General features: G+C 39.2%; 1 protein-coding gene across 1 annotated transcript in view; it reads left to right on the top strand.

Moving 5' to 3' along the window:
• LOC134667142 (guanylate cyclase 32E-like) overlaps positions 1-19,959 on the top strand; it is a 186,937-nt gene that overhangs the window by 104,015 nt on the left and 62,963 nt on the right. The window contains exon 17 of the mRNA XM_063524433.1: positions 19,838-19,906. Coding sequence (XP_063380503.1) covers positions 19,838-19,906 — 69 coding nt within the window. The remainder of the gene's footprint in view (positions 1-19,837; positions 19,907-19,959) is intronic.

Genomic DNA, 19,959 nt, shown 5'->3' with positions numbered 1-19,959 from the left:
CGTGTTTGCTCCGAAAACCTGACTGCGTACACGGTAGTAGATTGTTTACCTCCAAGTACTTTGTGAGTTGATCGCAGACTGCTTTTTCAATAATTTTTGAAAGTACCGGGAGGATACTAATCGGGCGTAAATCTTTATAGTCTTCGGTTCTATTCGATTTGGGTATTGGCTTTACCCGAGCAAGCTTCCAAGCCTCCGGAAAGGTACTAGATGCAATAGATGCATTGATTATATGTGTTATTATTGGCAGGGTAACATGCAGCGTGAGGCGGATCATTTCTATTGTAATATTATCAAAGCCACTAGCGTTTGTTTTTATTGAGTTAATAATTTTGAGGATTTGGTCTTCGGTACAGCTTTTTAATATAAATACATTTTCCTGATTATTATGCTCAAACAACGCTTGCATGTCACGGTCCGTCTCGGGAGTTCCTGGGAGTGTTAAAAAGAAATTATTGATCTTGTCAGCGTCGCATAGATGTGGAGGAATTGAGTGTGCTTCGGTTTCACCTATAATTAAGGAGCTTCTTAGGTAGTTCCACATTTGTTTTGGGTGTGACTTGTTTTTATTGACGTAAAAGGTGAAGTACGCCGTTTTTTTCACGTTCCAGGGCCCCCGTAGTGAAATTTCGTAAGTCTTTATAGTGGTTATAGTGCGATTCTTTTTTAGTTCGTTGAGCTCTCTTTAAGGCGTTATCACGGAGACGCATCATAGTTTTAATTGTGTCGGTAACCCAGGGAAGAGATCCACGATTGACCTGAGTTCGGCGAACCGGGGCATGCTTGTCGAATATACTCGTGACAAGACAATTAAAACGGTTGACCTTACAATTGATATTCATCAATTCCCTAATTTCCCACCAAGGCATATTTTCCAGATCTACTTTAAATTTAGTCATATCTATTTGGTTCAGACGTCGTTTATATATGTATTGAGGATGTTTCTTTGGTTTTTTTATTAACAACTCTACCAATATCATCGCATGATCACTAAGCTTAGGGTTGTGATGTACCTGGATGGTTTTACAAACTTCAGGGCAGTCTGTTATTACCAAGTCCAAAATGGTTGAACTTTCAGGTGTAATCCTCGTTGGCTCATTCACGAGTTGCACAAGGCTACGGTGTGATAAGAAAGTTGTTAATTTTTTTACGTTAGTTTTATCCTTCAATTGTACATCAATATTGAAATCGGTTAATATAAACAAGTTCTTACAAGACGCAAACAAGTCTAGTGAATCGTTAAGCGCGTCGACTGCACTTTCGACCGATACCGACTCTGGTCTGTATGCCGTGCCGATAGCAAACCGACCTACACCTAGGACGTGCAATTCCAACCACATTTGCTCTAAAGATGAGGCAGGGTGCTGTCTTACCCGGGTTCGCAAGGTTTTTCGTATATAAAAACCAACACCACCTCCCTTGGCACCGTTTGGGCGCGGGTTGCTTTTCAGAGTGTAACCTGGTATTTTTGGTATATATTTTTCTTCATTCTCACGAAGCCATGTTTCATTTAAAGCCAAGATATCAGGGTTATACCTGTCCAAAGCTGCCACCAGCTCGTCCCGGCCGGTATTTAAGGAGCGCACGTTCAATAGACCTAAAGTTAAATTATATGTTTTTTTGCGATTCATTTCGGTTTGTATATATAAATACAACGCAGGAGGTGCAGGTTGAAACGGGAGACAGGAGAAGGATTGTATAATTTGTATATCAAGGTCGACAGTTTCAATTCAAGTAGGACATTAGGCATCATACTCCATAAAATACTAAAGGCACCAAGATGATGGCTATATTTGATGTAAACTAGCCCACTACATAAATGCGTAACGTGATCGTAGAAATGTTTACTTCTATTTACATAAAATAATACGTGTGTTAAATGTATGTTGAAATATGTCATATGGAAAAAAGTATTGTTTTGTGTAAGAGTATTGAAGTAATGCATGTGTATGTGTTCGCGGCAGTAATTTAAAATTGATATTAGTAACATTAATAAAACTATAATACTTATAAGGTGACTATACCAAATAAACATAACGCTATCCTTATGAATTAGACGCCGTAGGATCCATGCCAAAAAAACGTGAAATGTCTTTTTCGCTTTGTATCCGCACTCCTCTACTGTCATTACCTTCGGTTTTTTTGGCATATATCCGTCCCTCTCTTGTCCATATATATTTCCACCCGGCCGCTTTACCTGCCTGTCGCGCCTTCCAGAACAACTTGCGATTTACTTTTGTTAGCCTCTCATTTACATAGACTGACGAGGGGGTATGTTCAGGCAGCCCGATGTTACTGGAATCGAGTGATCGCCGCACCCTGGCGTTCCGGAGTAGCTCGTCGCGGAGCGAGCGCCTGGCGAGGCGCACGACCAGCGGGCGCGCGCGCAGTCTTGCGCTATCTCCGCCGCCAGGCGTTCTTAGAGGCCCCACTCGCTCGGCACTAACGACATCCCGTACCTCCAGCTGCATGCCTAGTTTTTGCGTCAAAGCTTGTGTAATATGCAGGGTCGACTCGCCTTGGTGTTCAGGTACTCCCGAGATTTCAACGTCATTTAATAACATAGATTGATCTCTGTCGTTTAAATCACATTGCATTTGATCAATTGTGTTTTGCAGTTCAGTTACATTTGCAGAGAGGATAGGCTTGTTTTTGATCGAGTTGAGTTCTGCGTTAAGGCGAGAGTTTTCTACTTCTAGGTGACATACCTTTTTATTTACGTTAGTAAGCTCAAGTTGAAAGCTATTAATTTGGGCGCTTAGATAGTCTGTCGTAGCTGTGAAATCTTTTTTTAGTTGATCTAAGACACGGGTGAATTCATTATTTAATTCTTTAACAATTTCTTGTTTTGTGGTACTTATCTTAGCGTCTATCATACCGAGATCACGTTTTACGCCAGCTAACTTAGCGTCGAGTAGGCTCGAAAGGACGTTAATGTTGACCTCCGTTGTTGTGGTGGTTTCGTTGTATGTGAAATCCGGGTTCGGCGTGCTGTCATCGATCGCGCTGTAACTTTGCTGCATCTCGTTCTCATCACATATCGACATATTGCCCCCCGTCGGCTGCTGCGGTGAGAGCTCGTAGTGCCGCCGTATCGGGGTTCCGTCGCCTCTATTACGCCGAGTGACGTTTGTGCACGATGTGCAATGCCAGTTGTGGTTTATGTTATACAGGTGTTTCTTAAAATAATCATCTGGTATACATAAGCATTTGTAATCATAGGGGCGTTTGCACCCCGAGCATACCAGCAGCTCCTCTCTTTTGATTTGAAGTTGGCAGGCCGAGCAATCCATTTTTTAAAAATCACCGGTAGGTATGTATAGCGCACCGAACTATTTGAATAGGTACTTTGGATGCTACCTACTATATGATGCTGATTGTACTTTAAGAATAGTTTGATTCCCGGTTCGTGATAAGAATAAAAAATATATATTTGGATACATTTTTTAACTACCAATCTTTCACACAGTCATGGCGCACGCACGCACGAAAAGGTTGAAACAAATAAATATTATTTTTAATTAAATATTTCTTTTTCTGTATTTTTCTGGCTTATCGGGCATAGAGTTGCCACAGTACATAGTATAATTACGACAGGTTAGAAATATTTGAATCGATGATTGAATAATGTCTTGGTTTTGTGTTCTTCAAAACGTACACTACAACATAACTAAGAACGGTTAGGAAAATAATAACTTAAAATTCCCCGTGAAAGGTAATGATGAAAATACTGATAGAAATACTGATAAGTGTGTGGGGAGATTTAGGAATGTCATGACCTGACTGGACCAAACGCTGGAGCGTCATGAAATTTCATGTCATTGCTAATGATAGTGTCGGGGCCGTATTACAAAACGCGTTTGTTACGATTAGGACAGATATGACCGCTAGGTGGCGCAATCGCCACGCGCGGCCTATGGCTAGCCACCAAAATTGGTGTGGGAAGGATTTACTTACTTCTAGCTACTTGTTGCGACGCGACGAAATCGCAGAGTGAGCCACGCCTGACGCTGGGCCGCAAATAAATTCAGAACTTTTTTTCTGTTTATTGTACAAAATTTTATATTTCACATATTAACGAGAATTCAATGCTTCCAACAGATCTGTCATTTTAGTATGTAAATACAACAATTAACCTTTTAAAAAAATAGAAAACCGACTTTAAAAAGAGTAAAATAAAATATTATACCTTTTATATGGACTAGCAACTGAAATGATTGAATTTGTTTTATTCAAGTAGGTATACAATATTTGTACGATTCAATGCATTTCATCTTTTCATACAAATAAGAAGCGGCAGATGTAGTTAACAAAGTGCTTCAAGACTATAATCCCGTGTATTTTATGGTTTTGTGTGATGACCCAGGTAAAAAGAACACAGTGCCCAGTTTTTGAAAACACGTGCCTGAGTGGAACATGATAATACAATATTTAGAGAATAGAGAAAGGATAGAGAGCGTTTATTCGTAAAAAAAACTGGTCAAGTGCGAGTCGGACTCGCCTTTCAAGGGTTCCGTACATCACATAATTTTCAACATTTTTTTGTACGTGAAACGTCTTGAAAAACCCGAATGGGTCAATCAAAAACCAGATGTAACATGAAGTTTTCTGGCGTGGTGGCTTATATCTTTACATCTCTGAAGATTAAATGCCGAACAATAGTACAAGTGTCCAAATGCGTAGAGCTGAAAACAGTGAAAACTCGAGCGTCCGACGGGTCGCGCTTCCTACAACTTCCGAAAGTGTTTTAAAAGCGAAGGCCGAAGAGAGATAATACCTACAGGATGGCCAAAAATAAAAGTGTATTTCCGTAGCCAGGGAGGTTTTGGGATTATACTGAGCGACTTTTAGTATGGGACCAACCCCGAAATCGCGAAAAAAGAAGTATCCTCCCATAGAAAACGGACCAGCCTAAATGTATGAAACAGCCAAATTTTTCCTCGCGATTTCAGGGTTGCACGTTGGCAACGGAAATACACTTAGTTTATTTTTTAGCCATCCTGTATACCTAGTGCTTTTTAAAACACGTAACAATAGTAACCTAATCAATCAGTACAGTCAGCAACAGAAGTTGCTAAGCGGGTGAGTGGTTTAAAATGATCTGGACGCGACTTTATAGTTAAGACAATAAGAGCATGTCAAGGTCATTTTGAACACCTCGCCCGCTTAGCAACTTCTGCTGTTGACTGTACTACAAGTACCATTGCGGCTATGTGCCAGTTACAGCCTAGTCGCTTTTTTTGTCTTCAGTCCGACTCACGCTTGAAGCTAAAGGAACGCCACTTTGGGACGCTTCGGGCCTTCGGCCTTATGCGGATATCGGTCTATGGCCTTCGCAATAGCTGTCTACATCACGTTTCACTTAAACCATTGCGGCTGTGTCCCTAAAAAAACGTTAACCGCATTTATGTTCTTAAATCCGACTCACGCTTGACTCTAGATTTCTAATAGGTTTTCCTGTCATCTTTAGGTAAACGACTATTTTGTGTATTTTTTTCAGAATTTTAGACCGAGTAGTTTCGGAGATAGAGGGGGGGGAATGGTCATTTTTTGTCTATTTTCTTGAATAACTTCTAAAATTTTTATCCTAAATTTATAACAAAAATATATTTGAGATTCCCAAAATGAGCTCTTTCGTTTGATATGTAACACGATATAGTTTTCAAAACTTTGTTTTTTAATTTTATCGTTTACGCCCCAAAAGTAGCCCCTATGTTTAAAATTCATTTGTTGACGTTACATATCCGTGTTTGGGTCACAGACTTACATATGTGTACCAAATTTCAACTTAATTGGTCCGGTAGTTTCGGAGCAAATTGGCTGTGACAGACGGACAGACGGACAGACAGACGCACGAGTGATCCTATAAGGGTTCCGTTTTTTCCTTTTGAGGTACGGAACCCTAAAAAACACTAAATAAAACAATAACACGGTCACGAAATAAAAATTTAGATTCGACGCTTAAGTTTAACTTGAGTTAACCTATTCGTAAAACTTCTACTGAATTATTTTAGAAGTAGGTTAAAGTCATATATCCACCGAATTTAATTTAGCTCACTTGTGTTTGTTTGTTTGAATTCTTGAACAAACCCAAACAGAGCTAACTAGAAGCTATCAAAAGTTGTTTGATTTTACTTTACTTTATTTAGGTAGGTACATATACAGTATGTGTATGACCATGGGGCTTTAATTCCAGCGCTTGATTTTACTCGCTAAACTGAGCTACGTTTACTATGGGACCAACCCTAAAGTCGGGGAAATTTTTTTGGCTTTTCCATAGAAAACGTCGACATCTGATGAGCCCAAATGTATGAAAAAGTAAAAAACAATTTCGGGATTTCAGGGTTGGTGCCATACCATACCATACCATTATGGTAATAAAAGTAGCTCAGTTTAGGGAGTAGAATCGAGTCCTGGATTTAAAGCCCGATGGTCAGTAACACCCTGTATGAGCTAGCAAGCAAAAAGTTATAAAGATATATTTTTTTTTATAATAATTTAATAGCTCGCGATACTGAAGTTGATAAATATGTAAAATTAACGAGATTTTCTCTAGTTAAATACAAATTTTACACATGGATGTGATTTGTAACCTAGGCATACGGAAAATAAGTCTACAAATGATATACATTATGAAAAGGTTACTTAAGCATTTATAATGTACCTCCACTAAATAAAAACTTCACGAGAAAATCTTGGCATATTATTTACGACATGTCTGTGTAAAGCTTGGAAAAGATATTTCCTAGAAGATTTGTGTTTCTTTTTTATTCGTAAGACATTGCTAGATATAAATCGTTTGTTTATTATATTTAACTAGCGAGTCTATCGACCCACCCGGCCTTTGCACGGGTTAACAAATTATACACAAACCTTTCTCAAGAATCTTCTTCTTCTCTTCTTCAGTCGGTCCCTTAATACTGAGGATCGTGACATCATATCCTTCTGTTGAAGACCAGGTTCCTCCATAGGGTCTCAAGAATCACTCTATCGATAAGTGAAAACCGCATGAAAATCGTAAAAAAAATTTGAACCGGGACATAATTCATGTTAAGGGGGGGGGGGGTTGCGTCAGAGGGACGGAATGCGACACTAGTATGCGTAAAGCACCATACCCAAAGGTATCATACTACATTCATTGAATGCTGGCTATAATTTGTTTTTCAAGAAACACAATGTGACCGAATCATATATATGGTGGACTTTCTTGAAGCTATTATTAAATTGAAATCTATTTGTCTATCATTAAAACAAACAAAGATAATATAAAATAAAATATAGCAAATGTCGCTCTTTTAATGCAAAGAGGCATTAAATTTATTTGGCTGTTTTATTTTAAGATGTTATGTTACTTGATCTCACAATGAAAAATTAGGCTTACGGTGCTCAATATACTGTTGCTTTTTCAACATAATATTTGTACTAAATACGAGGTTGCTTAGTTAAACTATAGTCCTTGTATTACACGCGCCATAAAAACAATGTGAAATTTTATAGGGTTCGCTAAAAGGAAGTTTTAGGGCCTCTAGCCGATCTGCGTAGTAAAATGAGTGGGTAGTATATTTTTTAGGGCTCCGTACCTCAAAAGGGAAAAACGGAACCCTTATAGGATCACTCGTGCGTCTGTCTGTCTGTCCGTCTGTCACAGCCTATTTTCTCCGAAACTATCTTGGCCAATTAAGTTGAAATTTGGTACACATATGTAAATTAGTGACCCAAAGATGGACATATTTTTTTTATAATTTTAAAATACGTAGGTTCGAAGTTATTTATTTAAGAAAATAGCCAAAAAATGACCATTCCCCCCTTTATCTTCGAAACTACTGGGTCTAAAATTTTGAAAAAAATACACGAAATAGTTCTTTACCTATAGACGACAGGAAAACCTATTAGAAAAGTGCAGTCAAGCGTGAGTGGGACTTATGTACGGAACCCTAGAAACGCGAGTCCGACTCGCACTTGGCCGGTTTTTTATTAGTGGGCAACTAGTAGGTAACACGACTTCCTTATTGGGAATATCAATTAGATATAGACTTAGACTTAGACTTCACTGGTGACCGAAGAGCTGGCAGCTTTCTCGCTCAACGTATTAGCTTAGCAATACAGCGGGGAAATGCTGCCAGCGTCCTCGGCACCATGCCAAAGGGGCCCAATTACTTAGATATATTTTAATTTTATCTTATTTTATTTAGTATTAGTTTTCAATAAACAAATAATATCAATTTGAGATTATACTTCTTTTAGGGATAATTAAATAAAGATTTAATGTTCCTAAGTAAATTTAACAACCAAAACTATTCAGATTTTTTATTAGGTTCTATGTTATATGTAGGTTATATTCTTTAAATTAATACATTTTATTTCATAACACATAAACTAAACATAAAACGAATTGAAAACTAAACTTAGAGATAAATATAAAATAAATAAGTATACAATAAATTACCATCAGAAGCCCAAATAAAGGATATCGATAGGATTTTATATAACAGTAAAGACAATTATAAAAGCGTGCTGAAACTGCTGAAGGAAACAAAAAAACTCGAGTATATAAAAATAGAAACAAATTAAAGATCATCAGAAAGAGAAAAGGCACAAAAAATACGGCGCAATCTAAAAATACATGTAATTAACAATTAAATAAACTCGTGTAGGTATAAATAAATAGGGTGGGCTGGTGTAGGTTGAGCATAAAGTATATAAAAGCCTTTCATTAGGTATTAATTCCTTTACGGGGTCGGTCGGTCACCTGCGATAAAATTTTATTATATCATATTCCCCAAGGATTTGAATAAATTTATTTTACATGAATAAATACATAGAAAACAACCAAAACCTACTGCCGTATTCGAACTTCAAGATATTCACAAGAGACGACACGTACTAGATCCATTCTAGATACGTTATAGTTTAGATATCAACTAGTTCTCTTTTGCAGCGCAATTCGGGCAACCAATGTCACTTTTACGTTAGATAGAGTAAGATATCTATTAGATGGGAATTGGATTTCTAAAGTCATATCCTGTGGAAATCGTTAAAGAGTATCTCCAGAATCGCGCAAATGTCAAATTTGACAGGTTAGATCTTAAACATATCGTTATCGTATCTTGGTGATGTCTAAAAGATATCTAATAGATGTCTATTTCATAATCCGAATCGGGCCCCTAATATTTAAGGCTAGCAATTCGTAACAATCTTGTTGTTTGTTATCCAATATGCCTACGCAAAATTTGTCTATTCGCGGATTAATGGAAATCCAATTTGTAATACAAATGGACGTGGTAAAGTTTGCAGATAGTTCGATTGACAAATAAGTGAGATAAGCAACATTTGTACCCCCATTAGGGCGGCGCCACAGTCATGTACTTACAATTGTATATAATAGTCAGCAGCAGAAATTATTACGCGGGCTAGATGTTCAAAATTATCTTGACACGCTCTTATTCTTTTAAGACGGAATAGGAGCTGAGTTTTAAATATTTTAGGTAAATATACCCGTCTCGTTAACGGAAGCGGCTCCTAAAACTAGTGCGATAAGAACAAGGCGAAAAATCCTGGGTAAAAATCTCAAAAATCGAGGTTTCGTACTCCACTGTTTCCTCCTCCAAAATTTAACCAATCGTAACCAAATTTGGAAATCTAAATGATTATGAAATTATCTGTGTCGGACCGTTTTGCTTTTTTGGCTAATTGATATCAGTTTTGAATATTACGCATCTCATTGCGGCATAGTCAATGAGGCCATTTTGGCCATTTTTGAAGGGCTCTAGCGCCTTAAAAACAATAATATCAAAAATAGCACAGATATTGACACAGATATTGACAATATTATTCTGTGTTGAAAAAATCATTGCTCTAGCATCAAAACCCACGGAGGAAACAGTCGAGTACGTTTATATGGAGAAATGGCCACTCCCGTTGGCTCGTAATACAGGGTGTAATCGTTAAGTGTAGCCAAGCGATAATTCCGTAAACATAACAGATATCAGAAAACTTCAAATTGATATAGAAAGTGCGTTACCCAATGAGTAAAATTACATTAATAACTTTTTTTTTATTAAAGCAGAAATATCCCATACATTAACTTCAAACCCTCCCATACATTTAGTATCACGACTCACCCCTCAAAGAACGTGGGCGTCGTAAGAGATCAAACTGCTTAAGATTCATTATTTGCGATAATAAACTGTAATAAAATAATAAAACTACCGTTTCTTCTTCTTTCCCCTGCCCTTATCCCACGCCATGTGGGGTCGGCACAACATGTTTTTCTCTTCCATTCTCCTCTGTCTTTCGTGTCCTCAGCACTCACTCCTTTCTTTCTCATATCCTCTTTCACACAATCCATCCATCGTTTTTTGGGTCTACCATACGCTCTCCGTCCATCAACATTCATCCCTAACATTCTTTTGCCTATATGGCATTCATCCCTCCTCATTACATGCCCATACCACGACAACCTAGCACTCCTCATTTTCTCCGTGACTGGAGCTACTTTCAAACTTCCTCGTATATACTCATTCTTAATCCGATCCTTTCTCGTCACTCCACACATCCATCTCAGCATTCTCATTTCCGCTGCATGCACTCTTCTTTCATCCGCTACTTTCGTCGCCCAGCATTCTGATCCATACATTACAACAGGTCTCACGATCGTTTTGTATATTTTCCCCTTAAGTTTAAGGGGCATTCGTGGATCGCAAGTTGTTCCAGAGACCTGTCGCCATTTCATCCATCCCGCATTTATTCTATTTTTCACGTCTCGGTCGATATTTCCGTCACCTTGGATCAATAACCCAAGGTACCGGAAGTCAGAGCAGACTGGTAGGGATACACCGTTTAAGGCAATATGGGAAAAACTGGATGGACCACCGAAATCGCAGAACATGTGCTCCGTTTTGGTTCTGCTTATTTTGAGTCCCACGCTTTCCAGCTTTTCTTGCCATTTTCCCAGCCTGCTCTGGACCTCAAGTGCATTTTCTCCGACAAGAACAATGTCGTCGGCAAACAGCATACACCAAGGTGCCTCCTCCTGTATGTTCGATGTCAGAGCATCCATAACCAGGAGGAACAAATACGGGCTTAAGGCCGACCCCTGGTGTAAACCTACCGCCACATTGAACTTGTCGGTTACTCCTGCTTCCGACCTGACGTGAGTACTGGCTCTGTCATACATCGCCTGAACAAGCCGTACATACTTCTCTGGCATTCCCTTCTCTCTCATACACCACCACAGAACCTCACGGGGTACTCTATCGTATGCCTTTTCCAAGTCCACGAACACCATGTGCAAGTTCTTTTGCGCAAGTCTGTATTTTTCGCACAGTTGGCGAAGTGCAAATATGGCGTCCGTAGTTCCCCGGCCCGGCATAAACCCAAATTGGTTCTGTGTTACCTCACTTTCTTCTCTCATTCGTCTCGCTACCACTTTTTCCCATACCTTCATACTATGTGACATGAGCTTTATTCCCCTATAGTTGTTGCAATCCTGTACATCACCCTTATTTTTAAAAACGGGCACCAGTGAACTGTTGCACCATTCATCAGGGATCGCCTCTTCTTGCAACAACTTATTGAAGAATAAAGTCAGCCACTTCCATCCATCCGCTTTCAGAAACTTCCATACTTCCACAGGTATACCATCTGGCCCAACCGCTTTCCCATTCTTCATAACTTGCACAGCCATCTTTACTTCTTCTACCATGATCTCCCTCACCATACCAATGTTACTTCTAACATTTTCTAGCACTCCACTCCAGTCATTCTCTTCGTTCATAAGTTTATTGAAGTAGTTCTTCCAGCGTTCTTTTATGCTCTTGTCATCCGTCAAATCTTTCCTGCTTCGTCTCTCATACATTTCATATGATTTATATCTCTTGCATTCTTCTCTCTCTCTCTTGCTATTCTGTACAGATCTTTTTGGCCTTGTGGGCTCTCCAGGAAATCGTACAATTTATCTTGTACCTTGGCCTTTGCGATTGCAACTGCTTTCTTTGCTTTCTTTTTACTTGTAAGATACGCTGACCTCTTGATTCCTTTCTCTCTATCGTTACCCTCTTCCACACTCTTCCATTCTTTAAAAGCATTCTTCTTTTCTTTCAGAACCATTCGCACATCTTCATTCCACCACCATGTATCCCTATCAATCTTCCCTTTCCCTGTTGTTTCCCCAAAAACATCCCTCGCTACACTTCTTAAACATACTGCCATTTCATTCCAGCAATCATTCACTCTCATCTCTGCCATATCACCCATTCCTACCATCTTATCGACTATTCGTTTCCTAAATTCTTCAGCTAAATCTCTGTCCCTCAATCCATGCCATTTCGTTCTAGGTGGGGGCTTCGAGTTCTTTTGCAAGTGTTGTACTTTAAGATTTAAGTCTAGAATCAGTAACCTATGCTGGGAAACTAGGCTCTCACTGGGTACTACTTTGCAGTCCTTAGCCGACTGTAATTTACTCCTTCTTAGAAGAAAGTAATCTATTTGGGTAGAGTGTTGGCCACTACGGTATGTAATAAGATGTTGTTCTTTCTTTTGATAGTAGGTGTTCACTATGGCTAAGTCAAAGGCTAAGGCTGCTTCCAGAAGAGCTTCACCCTCTTGATTCCTGACTCCGTAACCACGGCCCCCATGCACTCTTTCATATCCGTCATTCATTCTTCCCACATGTCCATTAAAATCTCCTCCAATATATATCTCCTCACATTCTGGTATTCCCATAATTACCACATCCAAATCCTCCCAGAATTTCTCTTTCAGACTATCATCACATCCAGTCTGCGGTGCATATACACTAATTACATTTAAAATCAAGTTTTCTATCAACAATTTCACGATCATTAGTCTATCATTCACTCTCTTTACATCCATCACCTTGTTTTTCAGCTCTTTGTCTAACACTATACCCACCCCATTTCTTTTCCCATCACTGCCGCAATAATAAAACTTATAACCCGCCCCAATTTCTCTAGCTTTCTGTCCCTTCCACTTCGTCTCCTGCAGACATGCTACGTTTATTCGTCTTCTTTCCAAAACATCCGCTAACTCTCTTCCTCTTCCAGTCATCGTACCTATATTCCAACTTGCAATCCTCAGTCTTATTCCCCGGACTAGCTTCTTACGCTGCCCCCGTCCCTGGTGCAGCAACCCTCGTCCATTTCTCACAGCCGCCGGGTGCTGCGCCTGCGCGTCGCCTGCGGGGTACGCCCTAGCATTATCGCATATCCTATCATTTGTCGCACTCATGTCATGTTGTAAATGATTTGGCATATATTTTTACGATCGGCCGCCTGCCTGACATCAACCCTCCTTGGGAATTCTTCGTCGATAAAGATAGATAGACTGGAGGAGACAAATAGAAGGATAAGGGTAAGGGTTTGGGATACTAGCGTCACGGAGACAGAGGGGTGTGTGACACTAGCAGCTAGAGTAGTCCGGGGCCGCGTACCCAGGCGACGGTAACCATGGCAACGACTGACAAGAGAAAGTTGATTCCCCCTTTTTTATGAACTACTTAATAATGGGACCTACAACCTAGACCAATTAGGAAGAATCATTTTGTACCTCTACAAATTTCTGTTATTCGCGAATTTTCTAATGAAGTAATAACAAGGTCTTCAGTTGTTTATGTTTATGATGTTCTTTATAGTCTGGACCGATAGATGAAATAGTGTAAACAAACTAATTTTCTTTAATAATCCCATTATCTCGCACTTTCTAGATTATTCATGGACCTATCATTATTTATTTATTCACTGAAATCTTGTAGGCACAATTTTACTATGAGTAATATTATGTTAATTATTAGAAACTAAGTCTCCCGCCGCGTCTGTCAGTTTATGTGTTTGTATGTTCGCGATAAACTCAAAAACTACTGAACGGATTTTCATGCGGTTTCCTAATAGAGTGATCCTTGATGAGGGTTTAAGTGTATAATTTGTTAACCCTTGCGAAGCCGGGGCGGGTCGCTAGTATTTTGATATAAACAAACTTCACAAAAAGATTAGGTTATAAGTACAAGTTAGTAAGTTAACTGCTAGGCAATTTCGTAATATTACCTTTTTATCCGATAGTCCCGAACAAGCCGGGTTTCGAAAAGGCTATAGTACCATAGACCACATCCATACGCTGCGGCAAGTTATACAGAAGACCGAAGAGTATAACTTACCATTATGCTTAGCGTTTGTGGACTATGAGAAAGCCTTCGATTCGGTGGAAACATGGGCGGTGCTTGAGTCTCTTCAGCGATGCCATATTGACTATCGATACATCGAAGTGTTGAAGTATTTGTATAGTAAGGCCACCATGTCGGTCCGAGTACAGGAGCAGAGCACGAAGGCGATTCCATTGCAAAGAGGCGTAAGGCAGGGAGACGTTATCTCTCCGAAACTGTTTACTGCCGTAATGGAAGACACCTTCAAGCTCCTGGAATGGCAAGGACTTGGCATCAACATCAACGGCGAATACATCACTCACCTTCGGTTTGTCAAAGTCGATGGAGGAACTCAGCATGATGCTCGATGACCTCAACCGAGTTTCACAACGGGTGGGCTTGAAAATGAACATGGACAAGACGAAACTTATGTCAAATGCCAATGTTGTGCCCATCCCAGTCTCTGTTGGGAACTCGGTACTCGAAGTTGTTGACTCGTACATCTACCTAAGACAAGTAGTCCAATTAGGTAGGTCCAACTTCGAGAAGGAGGTCAACCGCCGAATCCAACTCGGTTGGGCAGCGTTCGGGAAACTACGTAATGTCTTTTCGTCCGACATACCTCAGTGCCTCAAGACGAAAGTCTTTAATCAATGTGTGTTACCAGCGATGACTTACGGCTCCGAAACGTGGTCTTTCACTATCGGCCTCATCTCAAAATTCAAAGTCGCTCAACGAGCTATGGAGAGGGCTATGCTCGGAGTTTCTCTGCGTGATCGAATCAGAAATGAGGAGATCCGTAGACGAACTAAAGTCACCGACATAGCTCACCGGATTAGCAAGCTGAAGTGGCAATGGGCAGGCCACATTGCGCGCAGAGAAGATGGCCGATGGGGTCGAAAAGTGCTCGAGTGGAGACCACGGACTAGCAAACGCAGCGTAGGACGTCCACCCACAAGATGGACGGACGACCTTGTTAAAGCCGCCGGAAGACGCTGGATGCGGATGGCTTCCAACCGGTACGAATGGAGGTCCAAGGGGGAGGCCTATGTTCAGCAGTGGACGTCTTATGGCTGAGATGATGATGATGATCCGATAGTTGTAAAAAGATAAGTGTATGATAAAATTGGCTTATTGCTTATATTTTTCGAGCATTATAATATACAGGGTGGAAAGATAAGTCGGGCCCTGGAGGGAAACTACCTTAAATCCTTAAGCTGGCTCATTTTACTTAAAGGAGACATTCCTTTATTTTTAAAAAGAAACAAAACTGCATTCAAAGATTTTCTAAAACTCGCTTGCCTCGCCCGGGACTCGAACCGACTAAAAATTCAAAAAAATGAAAACTCGCAATTTTATTCTACTAGTCGATACAGTTAATGTTAATGATAACATTTCTCCAAGAAACATTAGGTCTTACACTCGTCTGTCGTACAAAATATCCATCATCATCATCATCATCTCAGCCTATATACGTCCCACTGCTGGGCACAGGCCTCCTCTCGAGCGCGAGAGAGCTTGGGCTATAGTCCCCACGCTAGCCCAATGCGGATTGGGGACTTCACTCAAAATATCCATAAAATCTAATATTTAGTACTTAAGATTTTTTTAGACAAGCCAAACTGAAGAAAAAAAGATCAATAATTTGAATGCAGTTTTGTTTCTTCTTAAAAATAAAGGAATGTCTCCTTTAAGTAAAATGAGCCAGCTTAAGGATTTAAGGTAGTTTCCCTCCAGGGCCCGACTTATCTTTCCACCCTGTATACACGATGATTTTTAATCGGTGACCAGGAACATTTTTTTCTAACTCAGTAATTAATGTAGATTACGTTATAGCCGTAATTACATGGGAAGAAACTTGTTTTTTTAATCATAATTTTAATTTTAAGATCAATTTTATCCTAAAATCCTTGTCACTCTACTAATCGGTACCTATGAGTTATAGCCTCTTTACAAACTTAATGGCAATAGATAATTTTTATGAGTAATAACTTGTCATTCAGCCGTATTCGAACAATGAGATACGTCAAATCTAGATATTGAAACTATATGGATTAGATATGTGTATGGAAGCGCTGGTGGCCTAGCGGTAAGAGCGTGCGACTTGCAATCCGGAGGTCGCGGGTTCAAACCCCGGCTCGTACCAATGAGTTTTTCTGAACTTATGTACGAAATATCATTTGATATTTACTAGTCGCTTTTCGGTGAAGGAAAACATCGTGAGGAAACCGGACTAATCCCAATAAGGCCTAGTTTCCCCTCTGGGTTGGAAGGTCAGATGGCAGTCGCTTTCGTAAAAACTAGTGCCTACGTCAAATCATGGGATTAGTTGTCAAGCGGACCCCAGGCTCCTATGTGAGCCGTGGCAAAATGCCGGGATAACGCGAGGAAGAAGAAGATGGATTAGATATGTCAGTGTCAAACAAGTGTCAAAAGTGACGTTTTTGTTCGAAGAAGTGTCAAATTTGACACTTGTTTGACACTGACATATCTAATCCCTATCGTTTCAATATCTAGTATTTGACGTATCTCATTGTTCGAATACGGCTGATAGTCATATGCATAAACGAAGTCATAGATCCGTCAAATTTCCCGCCATATCGATGGCACTTGACGTATCGTAGTTACTTCATGTAAGATAACCATGTATAGTAGTATACCCTATAATGGACGTGGAACCAGTAATGGGACAAAAAAACATAATTCCTCTAAAATAAGTATCTAAAAGTAGTTTTTTATAAACACTGGCTGTATATTATCATAAATAAGAGTCCTAGAGCTGTTTCAGTTTGAAGTTTCATTAAATTTGGTTGCTTATTAAGAAATTGGCGTCAACCCAAAAGTTGTCGTGTCACTGAAAAAAAATACCACAACGAATACTTAACAACTTCGCTACGAGAGGTGAGTTAATTTATTAAATTTCAATTAATTAATACTTGATGAAAACTAGAATGTGTTTTGTTAGTTGCATTTACCATGAGATAAGGTATACATTATACAACACACTATGTTGTGACTCCACAAATGTAAAAAAATAGTGGTATTTGGCCCAATCCCATTATAGGAGCTGTAAAACTGCGTACCTCCTATAATGGGACAATTGACAGAATGATGCTTGCCATGCCATAATTTCATGTTTAAACAATACAGAAGTAAAATGTAGTTACGAAATATGTCAATCAGGAGGGTATTCTCGGACTTCGGATAAATTAATATCGTTTTTCCAAACTTTTATTTAACTTGCCCTGTTAGTTAGTGTGGGTCCAATCTTGGTAGCTGAATTAGAGCCACTTTTCGATGTCCGATTCAGTTGAAATTTTGTGTAAGTACGTAATTAAGTATGCAAATCGGATGATAATGCAATATTATGATAACATGGACCTAATCTGATGATGGAGACAGGAGGTGGCCATGGGAACTTTATCGCAATAAACCCTAACTAATTGTGTTTGGGTATATTAGAATTGTCTCGATGGATCTAATACAATAATAATTGGCTGTGGAAAGAAAAATACATTCAGCGATAAAAGCTTATACCAAAAATAGATTTTTTTGCCGTAACTTATTCCCCATTTCAATATTTTATACTGATAGAGCAATGTCCATTATAGGGGGCCCATTACTGGATCCACGTCCATTACCGGGGGCCCATTACTGGAGCTTTGGTGTCCATGACTGGAGAAAAAAAGCATAGTTTTAATTTGTTAAATATGTGGAAACTAATTGCTGTATCTTTCATACAACACGCCTAAAACATGAAAGACGGATAGGACTTTCATCTTTTAACACGCTAAGCGGTAGACCATTTACATGTATACGGAAAATATCATAAATACTCCAAATTTCCTCTTAAATGTCCCATGACTGGTGCTGTTACTATATTTAGTGGTTATTAGTTTTAATTGTGTTATAACTTTTAATTAATTAAACAATGAGATAATTGCATGAGATCTAGCCTAATAAGTTTAATTTGGTCGGACTAGATATTAATATTTTTCTACTCCTGATCACCGATTAAATATCATCATGTATAAATATCGTGTGTATATGTGTGTATCGTGTAAATAGTTATTTTTGGAACGGCTTACGGCATTCCGTTTGACGGATTATGATTTACGAGGTGTTATTTAAGGCCAGGGCGTCTCGGTTGTAGGAGTGACAGAGTATTTAGAATTATTTAAACTGCTTGCGAAGCCTTGCCGTATTATCCGGGTTATTTTATTGTCCGAGCCAAAAAGAGTTAGGTATTTAAAGATAAAAGCGCCGAATATGCGAATAATGTAGGTAACTCGTAGTGAGTTCAATTCTCTACACCTACCTACATTACATTACCTGACCACATTGACATATAGCACTAAGAATGGTGATAGTTCAGCGGTGTCAGGGTGTCACTCACGAATTCCAACCGTGCAGTCTAACGCAACTAGTTGCGACCAATCGCGCGCGTGATGCGAACTCATCGACCAATCACATTGTGGCGCTAAACTGCACGATTGGCTCGAATTCGTGACACCACTGCGTCTCTAGACATATGAATATGACAATGCCTGACCTACATTACGTTTTATAGGGTTAAAACTTTTATTGGCTCGGTTTATAGTTGACTGTGACAACATAAATATACCCGAGAGTAGACTGACAACAATAATAATGCGTTCGCATCGTGGGTGTTGCTAGTCAACACTTATCAAAGCGTAGGTCGTGTAAATATTGCCTAACTTGAGCTTATTGCAAACTCTACACTCCCAAATAAGTTTATCTTCGAGAAAATGTTAAGGAAAAACATGCATATCACACGTACGTGACAGAACTTTTAATTGGGTTAGTAGAAAAGAGCAGGTACAAGTGGTACTTATCAGCGTGGTACAGTCAAATGTAAAAATACTTACTCAAAAATATGTCCCATAGTTCTTAAGCAGCTGACAAAAGAGCTATGTGACATATTTTTGAGTATGATCTGTGCACTCATATTTTTACACTTGACTGATACTATACCTGCCAGCGTGGTACAGTCGCCATCAGATACATCGGAGCAGCTAAGGCGCTCACAAATATCTGAACACGCCTCTATTGTCAGGGCGTTAGAGTGCGTGTTCAGATATTGTGAACACCTTAACTGCTCCGATATATCTGATGGCGACTGTACTAGCTACTCGTATATTCCGGGTCACTGCAGGGAAACGAATTTAAGAAGCCTTCTCTAACATATATTCAGATGAGTTGATAGTTGGAGGGTCGAATGGACATTAAGTGAAACGAAACGTTACCAAAGATGTGTTTTCTCGGTATCCGGTATAAAGCGAGCAAGTAAATCTAAATATAACTTTTTAAATAGGCTAATAATATTGTTTACATGCTTTTAATTTACGGTTATTTATTTACTGTTATTTATTTATTTAAACTTTATTGCACAAAATAAATACAACAATGTACAAATGGCGGACTTAATGCCAAATGGCATTCTCTACCAGTCAACCATAGAGCCAAACAGAGATATCTGTTAATGTGTTAATTTAGGCATATAGTACAATATTATACCTAAATAGAGTTAAGACTTAGGAGTTTTTAACATTTATGTAAACCTTTTTACTGATAGTAATATTATGTCTACTGCGATTATCTCTAGGGAGAAAAGTATCAATTTCCTTGTCGGCTTGTAAGTAATGTATTCTTTTGTTTCAGGTGGTGGAAATTCTGAATGACTTATACACATGCTGTGATGCCATCATATCATATTACAACGTTTACAAGGTAATAATTTATGACATTTGACATTAAAACTAAGGGTAACATTCCATTTCTGA

The sequence above is a fragment of the Cydia fagiglandana genome, chromosome 9 (assembly GCF_963556715.1).
Source record: "Cydia fagiglandana chromosome 9, ilCydFagi1.1, whole genome shotgun sequence".
Lineage (NCBI taxonomy): Eukaryota > Metazoa > Arthropoda > Insecta > Lepidoptera > Tortricidae > Cydia > Cydia fagiglandana.
This window is presented reverse-complemented; position numbering and strand designations above follow the sequence as displayed.